This window comes from Phaeodactylum tricornutum, chromosome 14 (assembly GCF_000150955.2).
Source record: "Phaeodactylum tricornutum CCAP 1055/1 chromosome 14, whole genome shotgun sequence".
NCBI classification, from domain to species: Eukaryota; Bacillariophyta; class Bacillariophyceae; order Surirellales; family Neidiaceae; genus Phaeodactylum; species Phaeodactylum tricornutum.
Window position 1 is genome coordinate 146,389 of NC_011682.1, and position 11,640 is coordinate 158,028.

Genomic DNA, 11,640 nt, shown 5'->3' on the forward strand with positions numbered 1-11,640 from the left:
CTTTTCTAAGCAGTCTGAGAGCAGATAGGAAAAGGTAAACAGCGCGACCTGCTAACCGGCGTTTGCACAGCAGTCAAGGTTCGATCCAAAGTCTCATCCATTCGACAGGTGATTGTTCACTTTAGCTTTTGTAAGCATTACCCGGTGGTTTCGGTCGTATAAAGACAAATAGTCGTCAAGGACAACAGCTTTGGGGTTCTAATCGTCGGCCGGCAGCACAATGCGAGGTGTATTGCGAAGCTATCCGACTTTCCGCTGTCTGGCGTTTCCTCGAGCAAGTGTGGCAGGAGCACCACCCCTTTGTCGCTCGATTCGAAAGAAAAATTGAAAAGTTGTGATGATTTGCGAAACGTTCGTCGAGTAGGTAGTTCTTGACCGTCAATTGTGAAGTAGCGAACGCCTTGTTCGAGCCTGTCGTTTTATTTGCCCTGTGGTCCAGTTCATGGCGTCTCTCGTCAGTATCCGCTACTGTGTCGGTTGCGCTCAGTAGACGCAAAGACATCGAGACCGGTTCCGTTTGGCCCTTAGTAGCCCATGGTACTTTCGGCGGTGCCCATGGCAATCCTTGGAACAACCCAACCTCACTGGAGAGATAGTCACCAGCGTTAACGACGGACTGGATTGGTCAAGTCCAGGTGTACCGCTTTTCGTTTCGGACTACTGTGTGGACGCTCCACATGTTTCTGCCTTTGTTTCTACGTCGTCCACATGCCTTCCCGACGAGAGAAACACAGTCGGAAGGCCGTAATAGAGAGTGAAGTATGCACGACCGCTTTGGGCCCAACACCGTACCCACCTACTAGAATTACTTCGTTTGTTTCCCAGTGTTCCAATCCACCAAGTCAGGCTCTAGAGCCACGTCTCCCACTTTTCGGTGCGAAGTATGTATGGACTGGCTCGACGAACCCGGACGGCGAGGCGCCACTGTGCACAACCAATCCCGCTCTCGTTGGTTCCGTGTCGGACAGAACCGCGTGTTTCGCATACCATCAATTGTTTGTTGGACCGTCCGTCACCGGCACAAGCAACTGGGAATCGCTGAGGATTCCCAACAGTCAACGGTACAACAGTAACTGTAACTGTAACTGTAACTGTAAAAGTAAATGATAACTGCAAATCGCAATCGCGAGTTTGGGTCGTTTGCCTGTCAGCCTCGGATTTTACTTGTCTGACAAGCGCACGTTCAGAGTCAGAAATAGAAAATCGACGAGACCACCCAAGGACAGACAAACTGACGGACCAGAAATCAGCGATGGCCAGAATCCGTTAACTATCCTAATGCATAGAAGGATTCCTTTAAATATCTTTCCCGAAACGGTTACAATGGTACCGACCGCTCAACATTTTCCTTAAGTTTATTGGTTCCAGCGATTGCCCAATCCTTGTAACGCACACACCGGTACTGGCGACACCTATCTTTCGTATAGTTTATTAGAATCTAACGATATCGTTCCGAACTCCAATAACACAGGCGCGCTTCTTTGCCAACGAAATCGTCGCTAAAAGCAACTCGTCCCCGAAAACGAGATCCACACTTCGAAGTAATCTTCTTCTCACAATCTCCTCTTCACGAGTTCTCCAACACCTCGATACCCAAGTCTCGAAATCCCTCTCCACAAAACATACAACCATGGTCTTCTCTACCCCTGCCAAAGTCTTTGCCACTGCGCTCGCCATGGGTGTTCTGGTTGCCACCCAGATTGATCTGACGTCGCAAAAGGTGAGCTTAATTTGGCGTTGCTCGGCGTTGGTGAACGTCTTCCCCTTGTAGATCCGACCCCGATTGACCTGACTGTCTACCAAGTACGTGGACATGGATCTAACAACATGTTTGCTAATCTTCAGAACGGTGCTGCCAACGGAATTGCGTCCGACGCCGACGCTGCTTCAAAGCCTACAGGAGCTTCTAGCCGCGGCTTGAAGGGTGCTCGCCGTTTGGCTACCGGAAACGTCGAAGGATACGGAAGGGTCAATGCCACGTCCGGAACTCTCGTCAACGGCTTTGCCGGCCCCGGAGAGAGCTCTCAGTACGCTGCCGTCAAACAGACGGGATCCTTCGACATCAGATCATTTGCCACGGGTCCCAACGGATTTATTGAAGGATCCAGTAATGGGGCGGTTTACCATACCGAGCTGAAAACGATTGGTGAGGCTGACTACTACGGTCAGGTTGAGAACACCGGAGCCACTGTCGAGTCCTACGGTACCGGCTACTTTGCCGGAAACTTCGACACGGAAGGGTCCGCACCTGCTGGACCCAACGCCACGACCGCTCCTGGAGCCACGATGGCACCCACCAGTGCCCCTGTCGCCACGTCGTCCACCAAGGCACCCAAGGCTTCCATGGTACCCAAGAGTACTGCGGCACCCAAGAGCGAGAAGGCTACCCTTTCACCGAAGAGTGCCAAGGGCGACACCATGAACATCGAGGTGCCTCCCCCCGAGCCGCGCACTGCGACGGCGGACGAGGGGGCCGTCTCGCCCGACGCTGTGACCGGCTCGGTGTACTCGGTGGCTGGAGGCACTCTCAAGTCGACTTTCACGGCTCAAGGGAGCACGTACGTGTACGCCCCGGCGGAAATCATCGGTGGAGGTCTTGACATTGGTGCCTCGGAAGGACAAGTTGGCAGCGCAAGTGGTCTTACTTCTGTTGGTGGCGACATCTTTGACGACATTGCTACCATGATGCCAGACGATGCTACCGTGAGCCCCCTTGCGACCGTCAGCGAAGGGCTCGCTACCGCGAGTCCTGGAAGCGGCGGAGCTTCTCTTACAAGCTCGTCCTCCGCTTATGGTTATGCCAACGAATTCTTTGCGGATGCCGAGGCCGCTGGTGATCTGACCCAGACCGGATCGGCTACTGCTTTTGCCTATGGACCGAGTGCTGGTGAATACTTGCCCGGTGGTAATTCGAGCACATACGCGGATTCGTATGCCACGTTTGGTGTTTCGGGAGAGGCGGCGGCTCCTAGTCCCTAAGCTGTGAATGTTTGCTGGTACATCCTTTGATGTGAAAAAGCGTACGTAGTATGTGATACTGCTACAATACACATCTCATTTCGTCATCAGACCTTGAGCTGGAACAAGAAAGAAAGATGATGGATCTGTTGTCAATGTAGTAGATATTTAATAGTAAAAAGGAAAATGATTGATTATCTTATTTTCTTTTTTACAGTTAAAACTTCTGACAAGTCATAACATAGAAAAAAGTGTGGTGGCACACCCAAAGGTTGCAGTGCAGGAGTCAGCTCGCATCAAGACGGAGCGACGCTAGCACTCAATGGCTGCATGTCAGCAGACATCGTCGGCTTACGGACTAGCTTACGGACTAGAAGCCGCCGCCTCTCCGGACACCCCGAACGTGGTATACGAGTCCATGGCAATACTCGCGTTACCGCCAGGCAAGTATTCGCCAGCACTCGGTCCGTTTGCGTACGCTCCGAAAACTCCGTTCTGGGCACTGTATCCACTGGCATAAGCATCCGCAGCAAAATCATTCGCAGAACCAGAAGCGGATGCCGAGCTGTCAACTTGAGATCCACCTACGGCGTCACCATCGTTGTTAGCGCTATCAAAGTAATAGTCGCTCGCGTTGGGCGCAGTTCCGCTGTAGTTGCCAGCGCCACCAACAAAAATGGAACCAGAAGCGCTGCCAACTTGTCCTTCCGAGGCACCAATCTCTCTAAATCCAGGTCCAGGGGCATACACGTATGTGCTCCCTTGTCCCGTGACCGTGGACTTGATTGTGCCTCCAGCCACTGAGTACACCGAACCGGTCTCAGTTTCGGGCGTGACGGCCCCCTCGTCCGCCGTCGCAGTGCGCGGCTCGGGGGGAGGCACCTCGATGTTCATGGTGTCGCCCTTGGCACTCTTCGGTGAAAGGGTAGCCTTCTCGCTCTTGGGTGCCGCAGTACTCTTGGGTACCAAGGAAGCCTTGGGTGCCTTGGTGGACGACGTGGCGACAGGGGCACTGGTGGGTGCCATCGTGGCTCCAGGAGCGGTCGTGGCGTTGGGTCCAGCAGGTGTGGACCCTTCCGTGTCGAAGTTTCCGGCAAAGTAGCCGGTACCGTAGGACTCGACAGTGGCCCCGGTGTTTTCAACCTGGCCATAGTAGTCAGTCTGACCAATCGTTTTCAGCTCGGTATGGTAAACCGTCCCACTACTGGATCCTTCAATATATCCGTTGGGACCCGTGGCAGATGAGCTGATGTCGAAGGATCCCGTCTGTTTGACGGCAGCGTACTGAGAGCTCTCTCCGGGGCCGGCAAAGCCGTTGACGAGAGTTCCGGACGTGGCATTGACCCTTCCGTATCCTTCGACGTTTCCGGTAGCCAAACGGCGAGCACCCTTCAAGCCGCGGCTAGAAGCTCCTGTAGGCTTTGAAGCAGCGTCGGCGTCGGACGCAATTCCGTTGGCAGCACCGTTCTGAAGATTAGCAAACATGTTGTTAGATCCATGTCCACGTATTTGGTAGACAGTCAGGTCAATCGGGGTCGGATCTACAAGGGGAAGACATTCACCAACGCCGAGCAACGCCATGTTAAGCTCACCTTTTGCGACGTCAGATCAATCTGGGTGGCAACCAGAGCACCCATGGCGAGTGCTGTGGTAAAGACTTTGGCAGGGGTAGAGAAGACCATGGTTGTATGTATGGTGGGGAGGGATTTCGAGTTGCAACGGCTTGGGTATCGAAGTGTTGGTGAACTCGGGAAGATCAGATTGTGAGTAGGGAAAAACTTGGAAGTGTTGGTCTCGTTTTGGGGGATAGTTGCTTTCAGCGATGCTTTGGTTGGCGAAGTGGCGCCTGCGTGTTATCGGTGTTCGGAACGACCTCGTTAGAGTTTAAGAAACTGTACTGTGGATGCGAACCTGGAGTGCCGGTGTGTGCGTTGAAAGGACTGCGAAGTCGCTGAAATGTATGATCTTATGAAAATGGTGAGCGTTAGTTCCGATGGTAACCGTTTCGGGGAAGGATACTTATGCTTTAAGTGTATCGCTTATTCTCAGAACCTGCAACGGCGAGTAGAAATCAGTACGAGTCCGTTTACCGTATATAATAGGGGACAGTACAACGATTTCCAATTTTAGTGGTATCATATTAGCCCCGAACCCTACTTCGAAAAGATAGTTTTTTCTGTTACCGTGAATGCGAATGGAATGGTAAGTGTGACTCTGACTGTGAATGATCGATCAAACGTCTTCTCGATTGGGTAGAACGAACGAAGCACGTGTTTCATGCCAAGAGCAAACTTTCGGAATCGATCGCACACGATGATTTCTGTACAGTGAGAAAGAATCCAGAGAATCACGCCGGCGCCGATGGCGTTGTTAAAGACTTCGCTAATCGGATTTCTCCAACAATATTGAGAAGAAGGAGCCGGCAAGAAAAACCCGCATCTATCCCATTCCCGAGGTAGTTGATCGTCACCGATAAGTTTCATCGTTGGTAGGTGTCAATGGGATCGTTGTCACCTCCAATCCTGACTGCCCCACAAGGTACACAAGTGCAGAATATGATTCAAGCCTACATTGATGGACGACAACCGTACTGTTGTCCATCAAACCCTTCTACCGCAGCATCCGGCCCTATCGTCTACGAGGAGCAGCAGACACTGTCGACGTCGAGTACCTTGGCTGCTCCGTACTCGTCCCAACCGACTACCAAACAGACTCCTCCTACCGTTGTAAGATCGGGCATCCCGTCTGATCATCGGAAAGGAGATCAAGAATATCAAATCCACCAAATCGCCGTCGCTGCTGCTATCGGCGTCATTCCCAACCGATCCGTTCGGGATACCGCTCGCTTAGTTCATCGCGTTCTACAGCAACAGGAACACCGGCCTTCATCACAGGCACCGACTCCGCTGGAAGCCTTGCCTACCCTGCTCTACAATCCAAGAAGCTCTTCGCTAAACGAAGCGTTAGCCTCGGCCTCCACCGACACAATTGTCATTTTCCGCCGGACCAGAAGTTGCCGTGGAGGATATCTTGTGGATGCCGGTCTCGTGTGGTATGACCGCCCTACACGTCGCCGCACGCATGTTGGTCTGGGTGCAATATGTCGGCGATGACGATGCACACCAGCCATGGAACGTGCGCTTTGTTGCCAACGTTGTCGAACGCCAGCTTGCACAACGACAATCACGATTGCAAAATATGCCGTATCCGTGCACATCCAACACCGCCGCACGCAACTGGTGGCGCTGGCTCGTTCAACAAGCGTCCGAAACGGACCAAGCCCGTCGCAATCCTGTGCGCAAGCGAGATTCCGGTGGCGATTCCGTGTTTGATACCTTTTGGGCCACGTGGGCGCACCCAACGCCGTCGACAGCGGGTGCCGGCCGAACTGTCACTGACTATGGCACACGGCCGGCTCCGCCTCCGCCGCCCTTTGTGGCCCGCTTTCCAGTGGCACTGGATCAAGTTCTCGCCTCACCGTACCACTTACATCTTTTGCAGATTTGTATACAGCGCCAACGGCAAGCCAGTATTCAGAACATTACGTTTGCAATGGATGAGACTATCCCCGACGCTGTCTACATTGTCGCTCGCTTCTGGTGGGCCTTGACGATTCTGTTGGACGGGGCACGAGGCGAAAACGTGCACTCGAGCGCTAGCGCTAGGGAGAGCAAAGTTGCCTCTACTCCCGCCGTGTTGCCTATTGTCCCCTTTCTGGCATCTACTGGGTCTTGTCCGGAGCGTCTCGCTCGTTTGGTATTCTGTTTGTTTCCCGAGCAGCTCTCGTACATTGTTCCGGACACTGGCGCCACAGTGTTGCACCTGTGGGCTGCCGCTCCCAACCCGATTCATGAAGAACGTGACGGTATGCTGATCCCTCTCTTACGCACTTGTCCGGCGTTGGCTGCTGTGAAAGACAACCGAGGCCGTTTGCCTATCCACGTAGCCCTGCATTGGAACAAAGCCATGCCGGACGTTCGTGCGTTGTGGGAACACGCCCCCCATACCGTTCACGTTCCAGATCCGCTCAAGCCGACTTTACCGTTGGTTGTCCTCGTCACGTTGACTGCCCGCAAACAGAAGATGAACACCTTGCGCGCGCTGGAGCGACGCAACCCCGCCGTATCGTTGGCGGAATGGTTGGACGCAACGCGCGATACCGAAACGTTACAAGGTACGCTTCAGTGTCAGCTGCTGAGTTCAATATACGACGTGTTGCGGACGTTCCCGCAGGCGTTGCAATCGAATTAGGCTTGTACAGCGAGTGCTTTGTGCTTGGGGTTTATTGAGCGGACCTTTGTTGTTCGGCACGTACACGATGAGGTGCCATTGGAAAGTGATTATCCGCCGCAACGGGCCCCAACTAGCGTTCCAGCTAGTCCTCTTAGCCTATTCACGTAAGTATCGACACGAGTAGTCTTGCAAAATCCGTGGAGACGGCGAGCCATTGAAAGCTCCATCTTCACTTTTACTTATCCACAGCTTTCCCCGTGTTAGGAAATCCGTTGATCGTTGTCTCAGACATTCACTCATATAGAGCTTGGATGAGACAGTGCTCCCTTCCTATCACTGTGGCAGTTATCCTGGTGGTCCAAACATCCCTAAAGACGAAGATTGCTCTTACTAGAACCGGTTAAACCTCTTCAAGATGGGATGTAGTCCCCGTCCACGGGGCGAAATGTTTACTGTTCGAAACCCTATCAATATGGTCCAACAATCCTGAGAGCATATACACTGCGCTGTCACGTGGACTCCTTAGACCGCCGCTCTCTGTATCCGTCGGCAAGTCTTATCAATAAGAGGGGAAAGACATAGAAGACACTCACTTTAGACAATCAACCAAGGAAGGGAAAGAGTGGCAACAGTGTTTCACGCCGGCCCTGCTAATTATGAACCCTTTATTGTCAATTATTTATGGCATCGCCTTTGAGTAGAGAAGACGAGACTTTAGCGTCCTAACTTTGTGCAACGGCTATTATTTTTTGTCAGCAAGCCCACCCACAGGAGAAAACTTTGTGGAAGACGCTGAACATGGTTCACCAATTGAGAAAGTGTATACTCTGCACGGTCGGATTTCCAACTTATGCTACGACTAGTAAATCTGTCGACAAGTACAACAAAGAGGGAAAACGTTGAGTGGCCCTCATACAGCACGGTCCACCAATCAGGAATGTAAGTACTGTGCTCTGTGAGATGGCCAATTCATACCAAGAGCATCTACATCCGTCGACGAGTCCACCCCGGAAGGAGATCTTTTTGTACCATGACCAACCTCATCCGTCGACAGGTCCATTCCCGGGAGAGACGTTTAGAAGGACTTCAGTGTGGTCCACCAATTCAGAAAGTGTATAGATTGCACTGTTGGATGGCCAACTTATGTAAAAAAACCTACATTTGTCGGCAAGTTTAACCACGGATGGAGACGTTTACTGTTGGAAAGACTATACGCGTGGTCCACCACTACAGATTGTATGTATTCTGCACTGTAAGATAGCGTCAGTGGGCAAGTCAACCCACTGTTGAATCGTTTACTGTTAAAAAAACTCTAAACATGATCCAACAATCTGGAAAGTCTATAGACTGCCCGCCCTATTGGATGGCCAACTTACACCACAGCAATTGACATAGGTCGGCAATTCTACATTTAAGAGGGAAAAGTTTACTGTTTGAAAGACTCCTAACGTGATGTGTCAATCCAAATAGCATAGGCATACTCTGCACTGTCGGATGAATAACTCATTCCACGACCATCGACATCCGTCGGTGAGGCCACCCGCGCTGGGATAAACGTAGACAAAGCTTCTGACGAGAAATAAAACTCATACAGGAAGCCTCTATAGCAATGCAAGTATATTACCACGATGGAGCAAAGCAGTCGTACGCTCGTGCTCCAAACTGTGAGCTATGCAGCGACATATCTTGTGATCACAGTCAATCGTAACATTGCCTCGGGGAAGGGGAGGGGGGACAAACGATTCGAAGTAATCTACGCTAGCGGATCGTCGACTCACGCCACGGCTTGTGAACGTTGGTAGGCAACAACCCCCCACACGCCAAAGGGAACGATGAAAAAAGAAATTCCCGATACTTGCGTCCCTCATCAATCACACTGGTAGTACTATATATTGAATGTAAAATGGAATTACCGCGTTAGTACAAAGGATAGGCTGTTTGAACATGCTCGTTCGTAAGCAACGTAATTTTACGCTCGTGCTCCTGGGCTTTCGCCGCCATGAGGCGCGTCAGAGTCGCGGCCGTCATGCTGCGGGTATCCTGATCGTCCAAACCGACAATCAAATCGCCTGGTTGAATCAATCCCAACATGGGTGAGGTCGTCTTCAGAGCGTGCACGGCTGGACCATCCTTGGTCGTGTCGACGACGATACCAATGGGACCGGGTGGGGCAAAGACATCGTACAACCCCGGTCGACGCAATACCGAATCGTACGACACCGTCTTTTGAATCGTCGTCCCGTGGTCGCGACTTGATGCTTGTGAAAGTGGACCGGACGCTGTGTTGGTTCCCAAGAGTCGACTCAAATAGAACTTGGCCTGTGACGAAAAATCCGACGCACTGGCCTTGTCATCGTCCACAGCCTTGGCACCCAAAGTACCACCCACGCTTTTCGTCAAAAGAATTTCCTGATCCAAATCGGCATGGTGTGTTCGTTGTGGTTGGAAATGGGGAAAATGTGCCGCGGCCCCGGGGTACCGACCCGTGGTTTGGTGTGGGGGAGGCGGACGTGCCGAAATGCGACTGTCACCATACGATCCGGACAGTAGGGAATCATCCTGATCCAAGAGGGCCCGGTTCCGGCCAAAGTCAATTTCGGACGATTCCCGCGGACTCATCCTCCGGACGGGCGGATCGGTATGTCGAAACACGGACGCCTGTGCCTTTTCCATGGGAGACGGGACAGTCGAGGTGGCTCGGGAGTAGCTTTCATGGTCCACGGTATCGGTCGCACACAACGAGTCGAGTCCCAGGGGCAAGACTTGACAGGATGCCGATGTACTGACCTGGTCTTCTTCTACTTTTTCCTCCTAGTTCTCCCCCGATTCTTCCTGTTCCGCTAGAGTACAAGATTGGTGCCATTCGTTACTATCGGCCGTATTCCACGTCGTGGCGTTGGCGACCATCCGGGGACTCTTGAGTTCCGTCCCCAAGGTTTCGAGTCGATGCTGTCGGACCGCATAGACACTGGAGACTGCGCCGAGGGCTAGTGCCGCCAGAGCCGTGAGAATGACCACGGCGTAAGTGCCTTTGGTCATGCCCGAGGGTGTCTCGGCACTTTCTTCTCGACTGGTAGTAACGTTGCGGGTCCCTACCGGCGTGGGGGGACGCAAAGGCAAGAAAATAGTGTCTTCGTTGCCCAACAAATGAATCCATACGGGATTGGGTGGATCCAACCGGGAGGCCATATAGAGACCCAGATCAAAGTCGACTGCCGATCCCGTGTAGGTTGCGGCCACATCCAGTGCCAATTCCAGAACGGTATATTCCTGGAGAGCCCGACGGCTTCGACCAAAGGGAGTTGGTTGACGCGTTTGCTGAGCAATGACGTTGACAGTCGCCTGTTCGAGGTAGCCTCCCGGAACGGCCTCTTGTTCCATGTAGACAATGGTAGCCGCTTCCAAGGCTTCGATCTGTGCGTTGGTCAAGAGCGCGTTGAGATCAAGCGTCACGTTGACAATGGCTTGTTGTGCACTAATATAAGACGGGGCTTGCGACGGTCGTTGACTGATACTGGGTGCGAGACTAGGCAATGCGGACGGCGCCAGCGACACGGTGGGAGTATTACTGGGTTGATCCGACGGAGACCGACTGGGACGGAAACTGGGTTGTACCGAAACGGTGGGATGCGCACTGGGTACGTCGGTCGGAGGAGACGAGGGCGCCGTACTGGGAGCAGTCGAAGGCGCTTGGGTCGGTGCCGGCGACGTGGTGGGCGCTTGCGAGGGAGCGTTCGACGGAGATTCGGTCGGTGCCACGGTGGGGATCGACGACGGCGAAGGGGACGGGGCGGGAGACTCGGTCGGCGACGCCGTGGGCTTGTCGGTGGGCATGGGCGTGATGGTAGGCTTGGCAGTGGGTACGTCCGACGGTGAAGGCGACGGCGCCGGTGATTCCGTCGGGAGTGACGTGGGAGTCGCTTGTTCGGGAGTCGTTTGGTTTTGTGCAAGAGTCTGGGTCGTCCCGCCGGGGACTGTGGTCACCACCGGAGTCGGAGACGTGGGACTCCCGACGGACGGTTTGCGGATTGCGGGGGTCGGCGCGGTGGGCCCGGGCGGAGTCGAAGCCGTACTACCCGTTTGGACGCGACGGTGTGCTTGCGCTTCCCCCGGGAGCCGCAAAAAGTCTGGAAGGCGCCGTTGCCATTCCGTCGTGGTGCCGAGAAAGAGTAACGCCAGTCCTAAACTACACAGGAACAATTGTACTGATTTCATAGTTCTGCTGTATAGACAAGACAAGACGAGACTGGGATGCCGGTCAAAAGAGCGACGACTCCAGTGACAATAAGAATGGGGAAAAATGTGAGACGGCGGCGTCGGTCGCGCCTACACATCCTGGCGGGAAGGTTTGTTCCGGGACGAAGGAGCCCGATGTCGGCTTGGACAGACTCGCGCAAACGGACAAATACCTCCTTTGTCTGCCGAATATGACGATTTCTACAACGGTGA

At 53.3% G+C, this 11,640-nt stretch overlaps 4 protein-coding genes across 4 annotated transcripts; 2 read left to right on the forward strand and 2 right to left on the reverse strand.

The window, feature by feature from the left end:
* Positions 1-1,568: 1,568 nt before the first annotated feature.
* Positions 1,569-3,159, forward strand: PHATRDRAFT_47572 (predicted protein). The gene is made up of 2 exons (XM_002181818.1): positions 1,569-1,720; positions 1,846-3,159. The coding sequence occupies exons 1-2, from the start codon at positions 1,631-1,633 to the stop codon at positions 2,977-2,979; spliced, it is 1,224 nt and encodes a 407-aa protein (XP_002181854.1). The 5' UTR covers positions 1,569-1,630; the 3' UTR covers positions 2,980-3,159.
* PHATRDRAFT_47573 (predicted protein) lies at positions 3,129-4,711 on the reverse strand. The gene is made up of 2 exons (XM_002181975.1): positions 4,551-4,711; positions 3,129-4,425 (listed from the first exon to the last, which is right to left on the reverse strand). Exons 1-2 carry the CDS (start codon positions 4,638-4,640, stop codon positions 3,322-3,324), a joined length of 1,194 nt encoding a protein of 397 aa, XP_002182011.1. The 5' UTR covers positions 4,641-4,711; the 3' UTR covers positions 3,129-3,321.
* A 571-nt stretch (positions 4,712-5,282) lies between these two features.
* PHATRDRAFT_47574 (predicted protein) lies at positions 5,283-7,585 on the forward strand (the record flags this gene model as incomplete). Its single annotated transcript, XM_002181819.1, has 4 exons — positions 5,283-6,041; positions 6,085-7,132; positions 7,220-7,355; positions 7,537-7,585. The coding sequence occupies exons 1-4, from the start codon at positions 5,457-5,459 to the stop codon at positions 7,583-7,585; spliced, it is 1,818 nt and encodes a 605-aa protein (XP_002181855.1). The 5' UTR covers positions 5,283-5,456.
* Positions 7,586-9,108: 1,523 nt separating this feature from the next.
* Positions 9,109-11,471, reverse strand: PHATRDRAFT_47575 (predicted protein; the record flags this gene model as incomplete). Its single annotated transcript, XM_002181976.1, has 3 exons — positions 10,062-11,471; positions 9,979-10,023; positions 9,109-9,953 (listed from the first exon to the last, which is right to left on the reverse strand). Exons 1-3 carry the CDS (start codon positions 11,404-11,406, stop codon positions 9,109-9,111), a joined length of 2,235 nt encoding a protein of 744 aa, XP_002182012.1. The 5' UTR covers positions 11,407-11,471.
* Between the last annotated feature and the right edge of the window lie 169 nt (positions 11,472-11,640).